The 22,315-nt window shown below is 44.5% G+C and overlaps 1 protein-coding gene across 1 annotated transcript in view; it reads right to left on the bottom strand.

Moving 5' to 3' along the window:
* Positions 1-21,866, bottom strand: part of dachd (dachshund d) — a 90,920-nt gene extending 69,054 nt beyond the window's left edge. The window contains exon 1 of the mRNA XM_063499789.1: positions 21,093-21,866. Coding sequence (XP_063355859.1) covers positions 21,093-21,649 — 557 coding nt within the window. The 5' untranslated portion in view covers positions 21,650-21,866. The remainder of the gene's footprint in view (positions 1-21,092) is intronic.
* Between the last annotated feature and the right edge of the window lie 449 nt (positions 21,867-22,315).

Here is a 22,315-nt window from a genome sequence, read left to right as displayed (position 1 = left end):
CTGACATAAAGAAAATTGTCATCTTGACCCTCATCATTATTTTTATGGGAGGAGAAAACACACCCTAGCCATACTCACGGCTGGAAATGAATCTACATTCATGCACATCTAAATTAGCCAGTTAAGCAAATCTTGGCCTAATTTGAATTGGACCAGTTAAGACCGTGTTTCTGCACATCAGCCAAGCTCTGGCATTAAACGCTCCCTGCTTTTATTCCCTGACCCCTGGTGCACCTCTCCTTTTGGGGTCATATCATCATTACCATAGTGCAAGCTCAGAGACTGTGTTTCTGTGTGCCTTAATTAATGTGTGTTTATAGGGGGCCACAGGAGTGAGTGCACTTAATGAAACATTGCTACGGTAGCCTCCAGGGTCCAGAAGAGACAGCTTCTCTATTGTGCTGCTGATTCTTACAGGCTGTAAACACTTAATTGATCTGAGGAGCATATTTCACTGCGCGTTCTAGGGAAATCCTTTTTGAATTGGGACTGTTCATGATTACTTTTTAACTTCTCTTTCAGGGAGCTCGGAAAAAAAAAAAATAACACTGTCTGGAGTCTGTTTATTTCCACCAAGAGAGGTTTAATTAATGATAAGTCTGTACATAAAATGAAATGAAAACACAAAAGAAAGGGAGACGGCGAGTAAATATACGGCGGGAAATCAAGCGAAAGAATGCCGCCGTCTTTCCAAGTGTTTCGTGCGATTATGATGATGCCACTGGAAATTATCTCTGCTTGTTGTGATGTCACGTCTGGGAGTCTGGCGTGAAAGTACTGGTGCTATAAAAAGGCCTGGAGGTCCCTGCTTTGTGGCAGATTGCTTTCCTCCAGCAAAGAGTGATCCTGTGTTTGCGTGTGTGCGTCTGTGTGTGAGTGTGTGCAGCAGGGCCGATGACAGGGGCCATGGCCTCCCCACCCGGGGGACCGCCAATGAGAAAGAAGCATTTCCTCTAACATTCCATGGGTCACAAAAACAATTTGCCCAGAGAAAAGTGGCTAAACAGCCACAATCCTACTCAGTGAAGCTTGTGCAGGGCGGGGGGAGAGAAAACGCAAAAGCTAACCGCTCGGTTTTCCTTCAACCTTCGTGGGAAGAAATGTGCTATACCCTACAACGAGGCTGTGTGCTAATACCGCGCTAGCTCCACAGCAGTGTATAATTAATAAGTTTGCTCTGTATGTTCTGAAACTGTTTTGCATTGGAAAAAACAAATTCATTTTTCACGCTTCAGTTGCTTTGTGATTACTGTTAATCGAGAACACAGAATGATTCCCTACTTCATTACCCTGTACACATACCATGTCTGCAGCAAAAAAAAAAAAAAAAAACCCAACCATAACTACGTGACTAACCCCTCTTAGGTGTCCACATCCCAGCGTACACCTCTCCAAATATACCTCTGCTTGAAATGGCCATATTATCTAAATATAAGCATGGAAAAATCAGAAGTTCCCACCCACACAAGCACACACACACAATCATCTGCGGCCCTTTAATCAGCACAGAGTCTGGACTCTTGATAGATAGATATTCACGATGACATAACACCAGGTCGAGTGAAACCTGGAACAGGAAAGCCAGGCAAAGTCCGCCATAAATAAGCGTGAGCTGATAGAGAGAGAGAGGGAGAGAGAGAGAGACGCTGCTGAAGCGCACAGAGCACTTCCTCTGTCTTTCCCACAAGCCACACAGGCCGACTTCTGGGACAGGTACAGGGAGCAGAGCGGACATTCCTCAAAATACTCCCGATCTAGGACAACTGGAAAAAAAGACAGTGACAAGTTGCTGGTGCGGTGTTACTAGGACAGTGGGACAGGAGGGAAAAAAATAAATAAATAAATAACCTCTGTCAAATGGCCGTGAGGCTTGGCGGTGATAAAATGCTGTGTCGCGGGGACAAGAGCCCGTTTCAAACGGCACAGCTCGGGCTTATCCTTTTCACTCATCCAGATAAAAGTTGTCGAGAGAGCGCCGAGTCCTCACTCGCTGGTTATGAAAATGTGTTTAGCGCCAGTCTTTAAGAGGAGTTGATTGGGGGTGGAGGATTCTCCCTGAACACAGTGCTTTCCCTGGGAGAGTGAGGCCAGGTAGTTAATAGGGGTCAGAGCCAGGGCTGAAGTGTAAATTGGCAGGGGTGCATCAATTAGAGGGTGGCAGAGGCTAGGATAAGGAGAGGAGAGAAGAGCTAGATGGAGCAGGAGACAAGCATATAATCTTTATCGCCACTGCAGGACGCTGCAGGAGGTCTACAGAAAGAAAGAAAGCTAAAAGATTGCACAAATTAATGAGACAAAGCAGCGGCTTTATATTCACGTCCAGGGCTCGTCTAGGTTAGCGTGTCGGACTTGATATATTATGTGTAGCTGCAGCGCTGGTGTGTCTCTGAGAAATTACAAATGTGTCTCTGTATTTGCATAGAAGGGACAGAAACAGCCACTTATTCCACCTGGACACGGATGCACCTCAACATATATATAGATATATACACATATATGCACCTGTGTGACCCTCTTTCCCGCTAACATGCATGTTCCGGTGTCCGTGTGAACAAGTTATTCAAAAGAAGAGATATTTAATTATAATATGCTCACCTATCCAAGTGATCCAAATAATCTGAACACTGAGCACTGGAGCAGACGGCCACTACAGAGCTTACATTTGCAATCTTATACCGTTTAAGTGTATATTGGAAAAAAGACAATCTCGCTTATTGAACACATTCACCCTGGAGGGCAAACTGCTACGGTAATGAACACCACACTCTCAGAGAATTACAGTGTCCTTTATCCCGCTGTAGTGGAGGATGAAAAAGGATCTGGCCGACACGTACACACAGGCGGGCACACGCGCACAGGCTCGTACACGCACACGGGACGAGGGGGAAAGTGGAAGAGAGGAGAAAAAGAGAGCAAACATGCATTTCAAGACCCCATAAACCTGTAAACAAAATCTGTGGAGCAGATAAATTATAAACGCCACAATGCAATTAAAGCCGAATTCAATTTGAGCACACACTGTCCATCTGTCACGGTGAAACAAAAGCCGAGAACCTCCATTATTACCAAATCCCTGCTCCCGTTAATTTGCTTGCTGGGAGATTTTTAGTTTCTAGGAGCGAGTCGTACTTAAATGCCAGGGTTGCTCACTCAGGGCTACGTCCTCTGAAAAACAGCCTCCAGATGCTCCCAATCAGCCTTCATCCAACTGCCACCTCTTCCCCACCACCACCCGCCCCTCCCGAATAAGAATATTTTTTTTTGTGTGCCCCCCCCCCGATCCTAATGAGCTTTTTTGTTCAACAACAATACAGCAAAACAAGGATACCTCAGGAGAGAGCTACTATAATCTACATTCTCCAGCTTTTGCTATAACGTGCAACAGAAAATTAGCAGTAAAAAAGGAAAAAATAGAAAGAAAGTGAAAACATCTAGAGGAAAATTTTCTCCTGGAGTGTGCTCTTTTGATCGCATCTGCATGTCTTGCAGGGAATGCCTGAAAGCTCCTCTAACAGGTGAGAAAACAACAGCTGATACAGTCACAGTGTGCATCTAAGATCTTTAGTCAGGCTCTGGTGAATTGTGAATCGTGTACGCTTCCTTGGTCCTGGTGAAACAGAGGCGCTCCTCTTCCTAATCCTGTTTGGCCACTTTAGAATGGCAGATAAAGATCTGTGCCCCAGAATCTGAGAGTGGGGTTCAAGGGACAGAGCTTTCTCTGCTTTATGCCAGCAAGAAGAAAAAGAAGGAAGAAGAAGAAAAAAGACACAACTATCATCTTCAAAGGTGGAAGAGTGTGTCAATTTAAAATCAGAAATGTATCTGCCATCTTTATGCTTCTTAAACTACAATACATCTCGGCTGATTAAAGCACATCAAAGAGGGCTCGTTCGTTCCTCAGAGCAATAACGGGGGAGATTTTAATTGCAAAATGTTAAACCTCACAATTAAAGGCTTTGTGGTAGTCGGATCTAACCCAAACACAACCATTAAGGACACCATACAAATTAGCCTTAACACGAAAGAGGCTCGGGAGGAACAGAAAATGGTAATAAGACGCGCAGAAATGATAATCTCCCATCAAAATCCTCATCTCTGCCCATGCTTTTAGAGAACGAGGACAGAGCTGGACTCTTTTTTTTGTGTGTTTTTGTTTTTCCACAGAGAGGGGCAAGCCTGCTAAGCATGAGGCAGGAGGTGTGGGGGGTTAAAAAAACTTATTGGGCCTCACTGCTTTTTCTTAGACAAACCCATTTTGGACGGGGGAAAACAGATATGCACTGTCCGTAAACAAACAAGTACATACTAACGCACACGTGCACGCGCGTGCACGCGTATACATACCATTGAGGTGTCGGCGTGTCAGAAAGGGCTGCGGCTGCCATGATAAGAGGCTGACAATGATACTGTACGGCTATTAGGCTGGAAATAGCCTGCCAATACAAACAGTTGTCAGGCCAGCCCATTGTCAGGCTGTGGATTTACAGTGAAGCCCAAAGAATTTAGTCGACTGCACTTTCGTAGGTAGTTTCCTGAGAACCTATTCAAAACATTGTTTTCCTTCAAAATACTTGAGCATTAATAAAGAAAAATAAACATGCTGGAAAGGTGCGACAGTAAGTGAATACATAAAGCACGCAGCTACACCACACTCACTCACACATAGCCGCACACACACACACACACACACACAATGCGCACACATGCCTCCTTGTAACAAGCACAGAGCCTCCTTTTACAACCCCTTAGAGTAACAACCGTGTCTAATTAAAATTCACATTTCAACCAAAAAGGGAAAACAAGCCATCTTTGAACAATCCCGTCCGTCCTCGCCCTGGTCATGAATTTCAGATAAACACTGCGATACACAGAGAGTAGTGCCACATTAATTAAAAGCCTTGATAGACGTGGCTTCCATCTAACAGACCTATCAGGAATTAAATTTGTATCAGCGGCAGAAAGAGCAGTTGAGGGGTCCCTCAGGGGGATTAATGAAACAGACTTTCATAGCGGAGTCATCAGAGCCCTGGGCTGAGGGGAGGAGGCAGGGAAGAAAGGGCCAGCAGCAGGATGTCATGTGTGGGACCGTCGCGTCACTGACCTCTCATTTCATACTTTAATAAAGTCGCACCCAGGTGTCCTTGATGCCTTCCAGTTGCCTGGGGCTCTGGGAAAAAGCTAAACAGGAGGCAGATATAACATAATTCCGAATGCCCGCCCCTCCCTTTCTGCGTTCCCTCTGTGCTGTTGTGATATACATCCATGGGCACGCAAGCGCCACTGTGTGCTGCGAGCAGGCACGTATGTCGCAGGCACTTAAGGCTTTCTCGACCGTGCAGATTTTTGGGGCTTTTTATCAAGATGAAACTATGCTTTGGTTGAGAAACCTCGATGTGTTTCCTCACTCTCAAACTCGAGCATTCAACTTGTGCAATCCAAAGTAAGGGTGTTACATCAATTCTTCAGAAGTAGCCTCAAACGCTGCCGAGTTGGTACAGCATTTGCCGTGTCACTTCGGCTTCATGATTTACTATCACTGTGCAGTTGGTTACAGGAAATTGGAACAGTGCTGACTTGCTTTTGAATTGTGGTCGAGACAGTTTTCTGTTGAAAACAGAAGCAGATTATCTCGACGAGAGGCCAGCAGATTTAGAGATGTACAGTATGCAATATGTTATCGCAGCGTAGTCGGCCCAGACAGCTGCTATCTGTCATAAACTCTGCCTATTGTTGGCCACACTACACAGCAACATGTGACCTAATCTAGATGAGCAGCCACTGAGCAAATACAGAGTGGAATGGTGTCATTTTTAATAAAGCTGTTTTATGGACTCCAGTCAACAGAGCCAGAGGAACAGGCTGAAACTTCCTTGTGCAAATGATATGGCAGTAGAAGTTTCATAACTTCCTCTGCGCAGACAAGCCTGTGGCAAGTCTCCTAACAGAGCACAGAGCAGCAGTCACAGACTGAGAGAGAGAGAGAGAGGAAAAAAAATAACCTCAGCCTTATCAAGATTTTCCAGAGACATTTCTTTAATTAGTTTTAATATTTCTTGTTTAGATAATGTCAGCCAATTGACAATTCGGTCCCAAAAGAAACGGGGCAAGGGGAGTGTGAGGGATGGGAAGGTTGGGGGGTGGGGGGGGTGGGGGGGGGGACTGTGCACTTGTCTGATACTGAGAAAAAAATGGCTGATTAAAAAGATTGCTTATTTCATTTGTTTTAACTGTATTTGCATTTTCTGGACAGGAATCAAATACCTTTGCATGCACAAACTTTTGCCGCTGATCGTTATCTCCGGCGCCCGAGCGATATGCCCTCTCCCCCCCTCCCCGATAGTATTTGTTAAATTCACAGGTAAACCGTCGCAGAGAAGAAAGCTATCTCCGAAGCATTAACTGTGTAAACACGCTCGCAACAAAGCCCGCGCTCTCCCCGGCGTTACGTGCTCTCCGCCCGCCGTCCCGGACGTGGAAGCGTTCACGCCGGTGACGGGGCGGCGATGGAAAAGCAATTAAGGGCTGCAGAGGAAAAAAGTTTCCCCTCTCTGTGAGATCTCGGAGAAAACGGGGCTTGGACTGCCAGCCTCACACAAACAATGCTGATCAAAGCACGTAAACATCTGGAGCAATGCATCTGGAACAAAGATATCTATTTATATATTTCTCTCTCTTTCTTTTTGGTTCTTTCCAAGATAACCGCTAAAGATAACCGTATTTCACGCATAAGGGACCACTTAGAAAATGTTTAGACTGTGATACTGTAGCCTACCTGCATATACACCCCCCACCACCACCAACACCACCTGCCTCTCCTCTAATCTTTGTTTTTTCACAATCCTCACTCCCACATTAACACATTCTCTGCTTTTGTACTCATGTCGCCTCTCCCTAACCACCTATCTCTATCCCCCCCCCCCCTCTTCTCTTCTCTTCTGCACACACCTTTTCTCTTCACCGGGCAGCAGGTGTTGAGTGGTTATGTTTACTCCCACCACCACCACCACCATTCCCTCTCACTCTCTCTCCCTGTCTTTCTCGTGGTCTCTCTTTCGCTCTCTCTCTCTCTTTCTCTCTCACTGGCAGCTGGTAGGAGGAGGGAGAAGGCTATAACAGCTGCACATGAGGGCGGGTGGAAAAAAAGAAAAGAAAAAAGAAGCACACAAGGAAAAAAGCTCAAATCCCCTCAGGGTTGTCAACTCCAATCCCCCCCCAAACACACACCCCCAAACCCCACCTCAACCTCTGGCGTTTCTTAACCAGGCAAACAGAGGGGAAAACTGTTGCAGTTGGAAGACATCGGGTGGCTGAAGGGGGGGCTCGTTTTTTTAGCCCTACCTGGTGATCTCAGCCTCAGCGAGCAGGAGTTTGCGCTCCCAGAGGGTCTCTGTATAAAAGCTGTCTAGTAGCCTGCATGAGAAGTGTCCACTTAAATCCACTTACTACCATTTAATCATTTCGAGTTTGAAAAACATGTCACTTCCAAATGGAAATTGTGCTGAAGGTACTTACATCTGTTGGAGAATAACACAAAACAACGGACACCATTGGGGCGGGGGTTTTTTCACTCTTCCCTCTTTTTTTTTTCACCCCTCTCAAAGTCTGAGCACTGTGTCTGCGTGTGTGTGTGTGTCGTTTTCACAAACAGCATCAAAATACATGAGATCAGCTCTCGGGCTTTGTTTGGCCCTGGCAAGGTTAGGCCAGCCTCATTCCAAATTTCCTGAGGGGGAACAGAGAGAAAAACGATTCCATGCAGATAAATCACTCGCACAGATCAAAAGACAAATCAGTGGCAAAGACAAAAGATGCTGACTCGCAGAGAACAATGGAGACAGGGAGATGTAGGTATCAGAGGAGTCGGCCCTAAGATCCCCGGCACCGCTCAATCAAACCTGCTAACCAGGGTTTGCACACTAGGTCAAACAAACTCTGCTTCTGTGAGAGGAAAAAGTGTATTTAAACTCATCTTACAAAGATGGGGTTTTTTCAAGAAGGAAGGGGCTGCTGTGGTCTGATGGTTTAGTTTTGCAGAAGCACAAGTAGAACTGAGAATTGAGTTTCTGGCTTTTGCAAACTCATCTTCTAGTTTTGATTTAATAGCTACCCTGAGAATGGGAGATGTCCCGGTTTGAAAAGAAAAATGGGAAGAGAAAGAAAGAGAGGGGGTAAACTATTTGATATAAAGCGCTGGTATGTGTGGGTAGTTGTGCATCCGCACGTCTGTGCGGCTTGATATATGTGTTCAGCCGGGCTTTCTATAGTTCTGCATCTAAGACAAGAAGTCCTGTCCCATGCAGCCCTTCACGCATCACAGCCCACAGTCTTCTATTAACTTCTTCAATACGAGCAATAAATAAATATATAGAATCCACAACTCTTTACCATGCACCCATCACTTTTGAGAACCGAGGTGTCACGCAGACAAAAAAAAGAAAGAAGACGACGACGAGAACCAGCAGCACCCTCATATTACCTTTTGATCAGACTGCTTCAGAGATATCAGAGGAAGCAACACATCACTTTTAGAGCTCTGTTTAAAAACAATTCTCACAAAGGAAGGGTCATGTGAAAAGCACCTTTTGTGACTTCGCTTGAAAGCATGTTCCATAATGTAGAGGACCAAATTATGTTCAAAAACAGTTCACCATGCACCACTGACAGCCATTATTTGATCCCCTCCTCTGAGATCCATGTATGATAACGCATCAATTTAGATTAAGGTGATATGAAAGAGAAATGTAAAATAGGCTTCAAGAGGGAGGAGCTGATGCATTCGAGATGAATAAAATGATATTAAAATTAACACATTGAGCATCAGCACAGTCACAATTGACCTGTGAAGTGTGCTTAAGAAGAAAATATTATAATTTCCAAGCTCTGGGTCCAGATAGGCCGCGAGAGCTGTCCATAAAATCTGCTGAACTCGTCAAAAAAATGTGGCACAAGTCTTGACATCGGGCTTTATTCGAATATATGAGGAGATAAGGAGACCGACGAGGGCAGAGGATTTACCCTAATAGACTTGTATAGCTGGTGAAAGCCCCATTCGAGGCGTCCAAGGGAAGATCAGTGTGAAACTCTAACTGTTAAACGGAGCTGGGTCGAGCCCTCGGAGAATCTGACCCACGTTCCACACGCTGTTTGCCATCTCCAGTCCAAACATATAAGATTTGATACTGCTGTTCAGGCCTGGAACAGAGGGGAAAAACAAGCCCAGTGCCGCAACAAAGACAGGAAATTCAGCATAGATTCCTACTTCTCTCTTTTCTCCGGCCCCTCTATACCTAACAATGCTGGTAATGGAGAGAGAACAGTGCCCGGAGCTGGCAGAGACACCTGCGACATATTTTCTCCCCCACTCCCGCTCACCCACCCCCATCCACCACCCTCCTCGCTCTTCCCACCCCCTCGACATTAAAGTCCTTCACAGAAATCAGAATTTAATAAATCACCCCAGAGCCTGACAGAGTTTATCTCTGGGGGTCGCCTCCACTGTGCAGAGACTCACAGACAGACAAAGCCCGGCCCGATAAGATGTGAAATTAAATACAGTTAGCAGTTTGAGACAAAGGAGGGAGAGTGTCAAACCGAGCTTTGTACGACGTAAACGGCTGGCTGCTAGTCGGGGCGCGTGCACGTACACACAAACGACACCGAGACGGCGGGGTGATTCATTTCAGGTTTCCTCTCACATTTAGCCTCATTTGCATCATCCACTGTCAACATATCGCCTCTCCCAGATATGTTCAAGAGCTTTCATTAGACGTCCAGGGGATGACATCCTTTTTACCCAGATGCACCATTATTAATCACCAGCTCTTCTCCTATGTGGACTCATCTCCATCACGGATCAAACGCTATCTGCCCGTGTTTCCTTTCATTCAGCAGACATCCCTGACACCAGCCATCACTACAGCTAAAGGAGACTTATGGGAGTGTGTTAGGGCTCAGACGACCTTATGAATGCGGTACATAAGCATTTAGTACTGAGAGGATATAAATGTGAGGATTTGTTCGACACTGGTAGGATCTGTCAGCAAACCTCCAGCCGACTAACACGCGTGCCTCGCAGCATACCAACTGGAGGGCTCTGTGAAACAATTAGTGACACTTTGAAAAAAAGAAAATGAAACATCCAGTATGAAATTGCTGCCTGTTGTTAGAAGCCTGATTGCAATGTCTCCATAAGAGTATACCGTAATATTCTTTTCAATTAGCAGCGGTCTCCAGTTCACATCAGGATATGGCCGACCTCAGCTGTTCAAAGCTGATTTTTTTCCCCCTGCTCGGTAGTTAAGAGAAAGCACAGTCAGGTTTCCAGGAAGAAGGCGAGCGGGTTGCTTAATAGGCTTAGCCTGGTCGTTGGACCTGACCTTTCCCTTTAACAATACCGGGGCCGTCGGGCTCGGGCCTGCTATGGGAACACAATGACCCATGGGTGAAGCCTAATCTTCTCCAACTCCATTCTCTCTGCTGACCAGACAGCCTTCATCCACAGCCTCTCTGTTGCTCCAACTGATGTCTTCCTGCTGAGACAACAGTGCCAAAGAACTGTCAACAGGCCCGGCCCAGCGGGGTCTCGGCTGGGACGCTCACACAGAGCCCTCCGGGGTCCGCAGGCACTGACACTCTGCGCTCAGACTGTGAGTGCCCCTACGCAGAATGTCGAGAATGACAGGAATGCTGGGTGCCATCATGAATCCTGATAACGCCGTACATCTAAGAGCATGATTAGCGGTCTCTGTAGTCAGCCCGTCTATAGATGTTATTTGTTTTAAAATGGGCTGGTGGATATTGTAGGCCTGTCACTGCAGTGCAGCGGCTTGTCATTTCAAATAACCTGATCCCGAACCTCCAGCATCACACGTCCACTGCGCTGTAGCGTGTCCGTGATAATGGCAGATGATTATATTATTGCATATGCGCTTAAAGTTTCGAGTTCAGTAAGCACAACTCCGGAAAAAGTATGCATTAAAAGCTTGCCTTTTGATTTGGCCTCTGTAATTGTTGTAGGAAGGCATCGGTTCAGATAATATTAGTCATTAATGGAAAAATAAATGACTATGCTGTGGAAAAAGCATTACACGTCAAAGAGTATTGTAAATACGTGTTTATACACTCACAGATCCAGACCCACTCAAGAGATTAGCCTCAAGTGATTCTAAATCTCGTCATCCAAAGCCCATTTCTGTGACAAAATGCATCTGATAAAGAAAGAAAAAAGTAAAGAAATGCCTCAAAACTCAATTCAGAGCTGCGCTACTTAAACTTCTTAAGTGTTTGATCTGTGCAGGTGCTGACAAGGCTGTTCATTCTTTTCCCCAAATATTTTCTTGTTTTTATTTTTTTCGCCCCCCTCCCCAAGTTCAAATGATGTGCTGCGAAAGGTTGTTCTTTCTTCTCCGCGCAAGTAAAACTATACAAAGAGGTGTTTGATCTTTGAAATCCGATCTGTATTTCTAGCATTGTCTCCAGTTCCTACTGTGGCATCTTAAAGGTCAGGAGTGAAAGGCCATTTGATAACTACAGAAAGACCTTTCGGCTTTATTACGCTGCCTTTCATCTCCTTTCCTGCGGAGGTTAAAACAAAGCATTGCATCCTTTGAAAAAGAAAGGATAAAATGGATCGCTTTGGAGCCTCAAGCCTCTTTTTTTTTGTCACTAGGGGAAGTCTGGCGTGCAGTGTACAAGGAAAACTCTAGTGGGATATGTTTCTGAGAGCGACGAGTCTTCTCAGGCACAATTAGCATATGTCCTCTCAACCTTCTACCAAACCTCTCAATGAGACCCTGAAATCCTATTGAGATATTATTACCACTCAAACAGGGCATTACACGAAACATCTAAAGCATGCACACAACCGCTCGGTGCACACGCGCAAACACACACGCACAAGCTCAATGACATCCACTTCCCTCTGAATATTCCTTTCTTTTTAATGGTAACCTTGGGAGACGGGCCGCACCGGCGCGACACTTAACAGCCACTAGTCTGAGAAAAATGTTTTTGATATGCTTGTGTCATTTAATCATCCACATTCTGCCGAGGCTGTGCAGGACAATTTTGCAGGATATTAACTCCCAACTAAACCCTGGCTTGTATCATTTGTGGGGCCAGTCAAGCAGGAGTCCCAGGAGGAGCAGAGACTTCCTCCTCACAGTCGTAGTAATCTAAGCTTGACTGGGCACACACACACTCGCACGCAGCTACACACACAGACAAACACACAACTAATAGACAGGTAGAATCAACCATAAAGGAGGGAAGGAATCGGTAAACGTGTGGCACAAATAAAGGCCTTTTACTGACAGTCACAACAGTAAAAAAGAAAAAAAGAGGACGAGTATATTTGTGATTTGGGTGATCAAGTAACAAAAAGAACAACACAGCCCAGGGAGGTTGAAGCAGAGCTACAGCAATTTTACTTCCTTTTCTTTTTTCATTTTCACCCCAAAAAAGTTAGAGATTGAAGAGCATTCGTAAAAATGTCACTTTAACGTGATCCATTTGGACAGCTCACATTGCTTAATGGGGTAGGAAATTCATTTTTTTCTGCTGTGGGACAGACATAGTGGATGATGTGATTCTATGCAAAATATATGAAGCCATTACTAGAAAAATGCATGAGTTTCAATAGTTGGGGGAGTGGGGGGTGGAGAAAGTATCTGAGTGCATGGAGGCTATCCCTATTCTTTACCAAGAAGCGTCGCATACACACACGCATACACACACACACACAATGCAAAAGACAGCAAAGGCAACTGATGAAAACCATTTTTGTTCCGTCACAAAGAACTAGGTCACCCTCTCATAATTGTCAATCATGCAATAAATCTCTCTGTGGCACAAATGAATACAGCATTGGAAATGAGACAAAGCTTATTGGCATGCTATGTCAGCTTGACTCAATTCATCCTCCTTTTCACACAAGACCATTCATATGTGAAGTTGTGCGAGGGTGTCTCTCTCTCTCTCCCTCTGTCTCTCTCGTTCACACTCTAACTCTCCTTCTCTCTCACACACACACACGCATACACATACACTCTCTAACGGAGCGCCCAGCGCCCAGCGCGCACTCGCGCGCAGGCGAACACGCTCACACGCTCCTAATGCGAAAGACACACAGGGTTAATATATGTGGACAGACCATTTCAGCCAAGGGCCGCTTTATTATCATAACTATGTTTGTTTCCATAGAGAACATGTCTCACTGTATTTTCTGCACTACTGTGGAATTACTCGCAACGTACACAAGCGACTGTTACAGCGCATCGCTTTCAAGGGATTAGCACACGTACGGGCAGAGCTTGACAGCTTCTGACGGTCGAAGTTATCACAATCACGTGCAAGCTGTATTTGTTTCCAATAATGATGAACAACTTGCTTTTTAAAAAATCTTTTATTATGAAGTATTAAACTAAACTCGCAAGCATTACCAGGTGTACAGTGGTTCTGTTTCCTGCTATCTGATTGGCCGGGAGCATTGGCTTGACACAGCACTACAGCTCCATCCACAGAGGTTTGTGTCACGTCTCTTAGGACCCGACTGTCACTCTTTAAGAGGCGGGTAATAATAGCCAGGCGCCACAGCAAGTGGTGGCACAGGCGATTTTAAAGAAACATCAGGGAGACGGTGACATTTGAGTCTGCGAGGAGAGAAACCCAAGCGCCGCAACCAATAAAGACTCCCACCGATATTCTCACTAGGCTTACAGGGGAGAGACACAGAGGCAGAGAGTGAGGGGGCGAGAGGCAGAGAGAGATGTCAGTGTTAGATGAAAATGTGTTGACCTGGAGATATTGATACCCCCGTTCATAACCTCTACAGGTGTGCGTCAGGAAGCAGCTCTGGGTGTGGCTCTCTCTGTGGATAAAAGCCAGAGTTGCAGACCTCATTGTTTCACAGCACACTGAGCTGTGCACGGTTCACTTTGAACTGGCGAGAACTGAAACTGAGAATAGAGGTACCCTAAGTAAATAGAAAAAAACAACCACTTTTTGATTGGGCAGATTTATTAGCGAGCTTATGGTGATTTTTTTCTTCTTTCTCTCTCATCTTTTGAAAGACAGATCTGGAGCAATCTGCCGAGCAGCGCCTCACATCAATCTCTGTTGTTAGATGTCTCGTCTAGATATGACCTATTAATGTATTAAGGGTGGCAGTTGTAATAGCATGCACTGGTCTCGCAAATAATCGTAGCAAGTGAGGCAAAAGTGTTTTTAAAAATGTAAAAATAACACGACTCTTCATTTCCTCTTTGCAGACTCTGATCCCCAAGAGTTTCTGAAACTCCAAAAACCAGAGCCATGAGAGAAGCTTAGCATCTAGCCTGCTGGCTCAACAGGGAGCTTATTTTATGCACACTGTTCGCTATAATTCAATGCAACAAATTGACTGCATAAAGTGTTTCTGGTGTCTAAGTGAATTCAAATTCACACAAATAGCTGTGGGGATGTTTTTTTTTATTTTTTATCACAAGGTATTGACTGAGCAGATGCTTTGAACCACCGTAGAATGTGCTGCTAGTCTCAAGTGTCATTAGCTTCAGGGCTTTTCCAGCTAGCGCCAGGTAAAGATTAGATAACAATCAGCCCTTTAATAGATACCGTTGGAGGCACTGGAGCCGTTCCTGTGCTTTGCTGTTCATCTGAAGCTAACAACAGAAGAAGAAAAAGAGTGGAAAGCGATGTCATTTCCTCCCCGGTTTCTTCTCTGTGATGTACCGCTGAGCCCAGCAAGGAACACGGCTGTTGTTAAATTACATGTAACTGTTGGCTCATAGCAGACTCATTGCAGAGTGGCTGTCTGTCTGCGGTTAAACATTCCTGCTAGGATTTTTTTTTTAGAGGCCCAATTCTTTTGTGTGCCTATTTTTTTAAAGATATGTTGAACATATTTAGACATGAATTTGAGAAACTTAACTTTGTTATGAAATTCATTTTTGATTAGTTGACCAGCTCCTCACAATTCTAGATCAAACGTGAAATAACGAAATAGACAAAAAAATAAGATTTCATTTAAATTGCTCTATGCCGGACAAAAGATGGCTTGTGCAGATTCTTAGCCCTTACTCCCACTGTAATGAAAAAAACCGCTGTATAATATGATGAGCATTACTTGAAATTCCAAAAAAAAAAAGTACAAAGGGCTTTTTGTTGGAGGACATTCTTCTCTTAATATCCTCCAATTATTAAGGAGGAGTACTGCATTGAGCAAAAGAGCTCCAAAAACATTGACACTGGAGGAATAACATCTGCATGTTTACTCAGGAGAAGATTCATCCCCGATAGCCTCCACGAAAATGAAGAGGGGGAGAAAAAAACAAGGAGAGGAAATTTGTGGAATCCCATCTGAGATTGCTTCCCTGATGGATTCCTTTTCCTGTCAGCTCAGACGAGAAATGAAGCCGGGGAAAATTAACTCCTGATACAGCTACGCTGAATTAGACAGAGAGGAGGGGGGAAGAAGAAAAAAAAAAAAACCAACAGACTTTTTAAGGATTCCAGCCTTGTCATTTTCAATTTTCTGCTCTTTGGACATGCTTGTATTCAGATTCCCCAACATCTATTCGCCATATCAATCCTAATTAGACAATCTGGGCCCACGAAGGATGAGAGCGGAGTTATTTGCATAATTTAATCATAAATACTCAGTGATACATATTTCCAAATGCATTTGTACAATTATCTTTTCATCCTTGGGGCAAAAGTATTAATATGATTAGGCAATAATTCTTTAAAAAAGAGGGAAAATAGGAAACCAGCAAGTGTGCACTCTTTTTTAAACTCCAGCTTTGGGCTATATGAAAAATTAATTAATTTCTGAGGAAAATCAATTTCTCTATGTGACCATATTAGACAGAGCCAGGCACGGGCCTGCATTCCTCCTCCAATCAGGAAATCTCATCTGCTCCCTCTAACTTCTGTCAGTAGCATTTAACATCCTGGTACGAGCGTCTGTGACTTCTGCTGTGCTCCCTAAATGCGCTGTAATGCGAAAGAGCTCGTAAGTAAAGACGAGCTGGGGAGCTGTGACCGAGGACGGAGGAGAATGGAAATGAGCATGACCCAAAATCTATTGCTGGCGTGTTAGACAATCACTCACAGGTGAAAAAAATCATCAGGTAAAAATCAAACCGAGCTTAATGTGCAAGATTACTCGTGGATAGATGGAGAGATTTTAAACAGCTTAAGTCTAGGGGAAAAAAACAAATCAAAGCTAATGCATGTTTATGGTTGAGGAACGTAGCAAATAAATCATTTTCACGCGCTGATCAATGCAGAAAGACCTGACGGACGTCGGCGTTGAGATTTTAAGCCACCTCGTTTTGCAAAGGAATTAATTGGTAATTCAAACTGCTGTTGCTGTTCCAGTAAAGGCATGCAAATAAGGCAGGAGCATGGACAACTAATGCGTCCAACAGGCAAATTAACAATACAGGCCTCTTTGCCATGCAAATAGCCTCTAAATCCACAAATGACATTAGACAGTGTCAAACAAAGCCTCTCTAACAAGTGAAATCTGTGGTTTCCACAATCTTGCCTCCCACTTCATTTAAAGCTATAGAAATATGATCCCAGAAAGCAGTGAAGACTTGAAGTAATGTAACTTTTTTGTTAACTGAGCTTCTCCGTGGACCTCCTTCTCCCCCCCCCAAAAAAAATGTTTTAATTTGCTCTTGTTCCAACTGAGTGAATGTCAAGTCAATAAAGCAATTCTGATTTTCAAGGAGACTATTTGTTTTGCGGGAAAAGAAAAAAAACAAAACACCTTGCCACCATCTGCCAACTGCACAGTTGACTTGAGCACATGTACTGTACCTAATCAAATTTAGCAGAGCCCCACTGAAGGATTAAAATGCAAAAAAAAAAAGCAGAGAAAGAACGAGAAAGAACCTTAAATGCTGCTTCTTCTTTTTTTTTTTACTTCAATAAAGTAGTAAAGCACAATATGAGGGCCAATTTGGCTTTCAAGAAAGCAGTTCAATAGATTTGGATTTTAAACAGCTTTGTATACCATTATCTCTCTCTATCTCTCTCTCTCCTTCTCTTCCTCTCCCTCTCTTTCTCTCTCTCTCTCTCTCTAATCAGGCATCTGTCACTCTGTTTTTGAAGTTATTATCGCCCAGGCTCCCTCTTGGATGTGGTTGCTGGGTGACGGGTATCTCGGCACCCACTCTGACTGGGAATGATTTGAATGGAATCCAGAAATCTCCCCTGAGTACCTGTAAACACATCCGTGCCTTGTAGAAAACAAATATATTATAAGAGAGCTCAGCAGAAGAGAGGCGGGAGAGAGACAAGCTGGCACCCTCAGTGGCAGCTCACACTGAGCGCTAAACAAAACAATTACCGTCATTTGCAAATATGTGTGTTTAGGCATAAACACTCTTGAAATAGGAACAAGAGAGGTGATAGCTCTCGTAGCACTCGCTGTCATATCAGTATCAATTAGACGCATTTGTTAAAGGAAAAAGGGGCTTTCGCCGTGACCTGTCACTCGCAACACTTCGGAGGAGGATCTGCTCGACTGAAACAAGGCAGGTAAAAATCTATTTAAGGGGAGCATGTAAGTGAAAAAGCCATCGCATTCCCAGCGGTGGGACATCGTCTGGGGCGTGTGGTTAACCTTCAGAGGTAGACAATGATTGTCAATTAACTGCTGTATTTCTTGCGCCCCAGCATCGGATAGCCTTGCCTCTACAAAGCACACCAATGAGAGATATGCGATATCAACTCCCCCCCCCCCCCCCCCCCCCCCCCAAGTCCCGCTCCCGCCCCACCCTCCGTGTTATAATAACCTTTCAGAGAGTTCAAGTGTCACACAGCAATAAGAACCTTTTTCATCCCACCGCGGGGAAAATGAAAAGGAAAACAAGTAGCTGAAACAGAGGGCTCCTGGAGAGGCCAGAGTCATAATGTTGGGTTGGGTTAGGAGGTGGGGGTGTGTGTGGGGGGGGGTGGGATGAGATGGCAGAACCTGCATCAGTATGGGAGCAAGAGCGCAAGAGCGAACACGGCTAATCTGGCACGAGAGTCCTTAAGAAAATGAAGGGGCCGAGAATCGCTATATGCCGAGTATCTTTAAAGATGAGCAATAATCACTACAGGGTAAGCAGACACAGTTTAAACACTCACTGTAAAACTAAGAACTTTAAATAAAAATGAATTCTAATTATTTTAATCTTTTAATAAAACACAGGAAAAGGGGGGGGAAATCCAACACGGCCTTTGTGAACAGCACTGCTTTTATTATTTTTTTTTGAGTTGTGCTAAAGTAAGCATGGTGGGGAACAATTTGGTTGGAGCTTGTTTGTGTCCACATCAAAACTAAAACAGCGGGATGCAGTGGTGCTCTGTGATGCTATTCACATTCACACTGTGTACAAAATGAGACGAGTGTTGTTTTAGCACAATAGACTGTGGGAGGGGGGAAAAACAGCATGTGAAAAAGTAAGGCCCATTGTATAGGAGTATTATTCACTTCATTGTTATCACTCTGCCACTGTATAAAAAGAGTAGTGACATCGTGGTAATGGGGAGAGATGAAAAGCTAAACTATCTCGGGCAGCGGGCTGTTGTTGTGTAACCTGAGCGGGTTAAACGGTGAACTCTTCTTTTTATCTGGCGAGAAAGTCGGTGCACAAACAGCAAATAAATAAATAAAACGAGAGCAAATACTTCGGAGAGGGGACCTGTTCTCACCTACGGGGCAACCCGCGTCCCCGTGACTCGGGCCGATCATTTTGTCACTAGCTATTCAACGACAAGAAGAGCAAAGCACACATCCCCGCAAATAAAATCAAACTCTTTCTAAGTAACAGAAGCCTTTTATCCAGCGGATGCCTCGCTGTTCCATGATGTAATTCTCCAAATGGGGCAGGCAGGCGGGCAGGCCGGGTCTGAGTGATTGATTTCAGCCCAGCACAGGGAGAACCTGGCTGCTTTCAGAGACAATTACAGTCCTGTCCATGTGCCTGTAATAGCCCAGCACTTTAGCGTCATTAAAGCGACGCGAGGCACTGCATTATCCTTTAACCCCATCGCTGGCCATCCCCCCATTGACAACCCGGAGAGTTCAACCACATACTTTGTCACCTGAAGCCCCACGCCAGGCTTGAGAGGAGGATCACCGCACTGTATGCTTCTCTCTACGGAGTGTGTGTGTGTGCGTGTCTGGAGTGTGTGTGTGTGTGTGTGTGTGTGTGTGTGTGTGTGTGTGTGTGTGTGTGTGTGTGTGTGTGTGTGTGTGTGTTTGGGGGGGCTCTGCTCTCTTGATGCTTTATGTAAATGATGCTTAAGCGCCAAAGTGCACAGGTGAGATTTTTGAGACGACTGCAAGTGGGATGGAAATATAAGACTGCAGCATATTAATACGCGAGAATAAAAGGGGGGTGTTTACTGATAGCATAGACTGCAACACAATGCTGTAACATAAATTTAAACATCTGAAGTGCACGACAAGCAGCCTCGTCACTGTAATAACATCACTCTCAGACTTCCTCACAGTGCTGTGCGTGCTGTTTGGATTTATTTTTTTTCTTTCGTTTGTTTGTTTGTCTGCTGTTTTTTTCCCACATGTACCTTTTTAGTTACAGCAACACTTTGAAGCTTCAAATATACTAAATGTTATCACACGTGGATTTCTTAATGACACAAACTGGCAATAAAGAAGAAGAAGAAGAAAAAACATGCTTGCGCAGCAACTTGTGTGTACGCGTCTGTGTGAATATTTGCACGCTGCATCCGAAACTCTGAATTAAGTTCGACCTCACACGGTTGGGGGTTTTTTTCTGGAGGGGACAAAAAAAAAGAAAAAAAAAAAGAGGATGCATGCTTTAAAAACTGAGACTCAAAAGTGTTTATTGCTACCCCTCCTCCCCTCTCCTCACCACCCCAACTGATGTGAGCCTTTCCATCATATTTGCATTTCCAGCTCATTTCTAGAGCCAGGAGATCAATATGGAATCAATCATACTGACAGGTAAGATGGTAAATTTGACCAGGCTGAACCATCCTGTGAGACTGAGCGATACATCAAAGCTAGGAGCAACAGGACAATAATATTTTTTTAAAGGCTTTTAATCAAATATTGATCTTTGCTTTAAATCACTCTGATTTTAAGATATTTTTTTTAAAAACTCCAAAAATAACTGACTCGATCAAAATGGTTTAATGTATTTATTTAAACACTCGTAGTCCTTTGCCTCATTTGATTTAGTGAAATCAAGTATGTTTAATTAAGACAGATAACTGAGTGCTCTCATGAATTATCCTTAGCACTTACAGTGTGCAAAAAGAAAAGAAGGCTCCTCCATTAGTGCACTGTAACCTCCCTGAGAAATGTCATCAATACTAAAGGGGGGGGGGGTGGTGAAAAAAATCATACAAGAAAAAAGCTGGCCCTTTTATTTTTTTAATACTCTGGTTCCTTCTTGTTTACTGTCTGAAAACTCAAGTTCTAATTGAAATCATGCTACCCCCTGTGGCAAGGACATATAATGAGGCATAGCCTAGTTTTATTTCAGTCATTAAAAAATAAAATTGAACTAAAAGCTGTCTAAAATTAAACAGAAATTGGAGTTTAAAAAAAAAAGAAAAGCAAAGATGAGAGGCTCTTATTTGTGGTTGTATCTTTGTGGTGGCAGCTGTATAGCGAAAGTTTATTCAACAGCACTGTGAAACTCAACCAGGGTGTAGCCTACATTATCGATTCATTTGTTCAGAGGGAGACAGGCTATCCATCACGGCACAGCTTTGCCTTGCACGTGTTAAAAAACTTTCACTTAACTTTTTTTCCCCTCTCTCTTTACCACTGGTGAAGTGCGCCGGTCTCTTTCTGCCCAAACACACCAGCCTCGGTGTTTGGGATGGAGTTTGACACACACACGCGCGCATTTTCACACACTCCTTGTAAGAATCAAATGTTAAATTCGGCTAAGACAACTGTACGACTCTGACCGCTTGTTTTGCAAAGGCAAAATGTCTCCCCCTTTCTAGCTCCTGCGCCTTTACGCACGGCCGTGTGTGCGGACATTTAAACCCCCCAAAAAGAAAAAGAAAAATCCACAGCAGAGCTCGCCACTAACCTCGCATTGGTGCAGTCGTTGTACAGGGTCTCGAAGTCTTTTCTGGAGATGAGTTTACAGCGGTTCACGCCGGGCTGGATGGCGCCGAGCCCTCTGAGGATGCGGACCTGCTCCACATTGCACACCACCGGCGTGATCTCGAGCCGCTTCAGCTTGGTGTAGACCGTATGCAGTCCGCCGACCAGGTGCTTCAGGAACAGGTCGAAAGCCTGAGGAAGGCAGATGAGCTCGCAGCCGTCCACGGTGAAAGAGGCGACTTTGGCACCGCGCAACTCGACCATCTTGCACTCGTTGTTTTGCGGTATGTTTTCAACAGGCGACGGGGTCGAGTACACGGGTTTGCTCGGGGGGAGAGCCGCGGTTGGGGTCGGGATGCCCGGGCTGCTGGTTGCGAGGAGCTCTGATCTGAACAGGTTCTGTCCGGGTCCCGATGGGGGGCCCAGGGATGGAGATGGTGATGAAGTTGTCGACGGCGGGGACGTCGTCGCGGAAGGAGTCGAGATTGGAGGCGGTGGGACCAGAGGGTTTGGTGGGATCAGAGCAGCCGGTACGGCCATGGTCACCTACAAGAGGGGAAGAGAGTAGCCGAAGTTCAAAGTAGAAAACCCAGCCTGCCGAGATACCCCTAAATGAAAGAATCCACGAGAGTTTAGCTCCTCAGATAAGTTGGAAAGTAAAAAGAGCTACCGAAAAAAGGCGTGCTGAGTGAGGGTTTTTTCTTTTGGGGAGGGGGGCGAGCGGCGGGACAATGATCAAAGATAGGAGGAGGAATGACAGGAGGAAAATGAGCTGAAAAGTGCAGCTCCGCTCTGTGGATGAGTTGTTGTTGTCACACGGTACAGAGAGGGAGGAGCTAGGGGACAGTGGGAGCCTTTGAAGAGCAGATAACTGGGCTCCGGCCACTGCTCGCACGTTTCACGTCTGTTAAATGATTTCATTGCCCAAAGTAAATACGTTTATGCTGGATCATAAGTTGTAAAGAAAAACGTCTGTTTAAAAAAAAAATAATTTTTAAATCCTTTTTGCCAACATTAATGCAAAGTTCACTTCACCTATGGCGATCAAGAGTTGAGTAATGTTTTTTTTTTACTTTTGCTTTCATTTACGTGCAAATACTAAAATAAATATTTTTTTTATAAAAAAAAAAACACAAACCCTCAAACGCTTAAAAAAACCCTTTTAATTCGCACGTTATTTTTGGTAATTTTTGTCATATTTACCAA

This window comes from Pelmatolapia mariae, linkage group LG16_19, assembly GCF_036321145.2.
Source record: "Pelmatolapia mariae isolate MD_Pm_ZW linkage group LG16_19, Pm_UMD_F_2, whole genome shotgun sequence".
NCBI lineage: Eukaryota > Metazoa > Chordata > Actinopteri > Cichliformes > Cichlidae > Pelmatolapia > Pelmatolapia mariae.
This window is presented reverse-complemented; position numbering and strand designations above follow the sequence as displayed.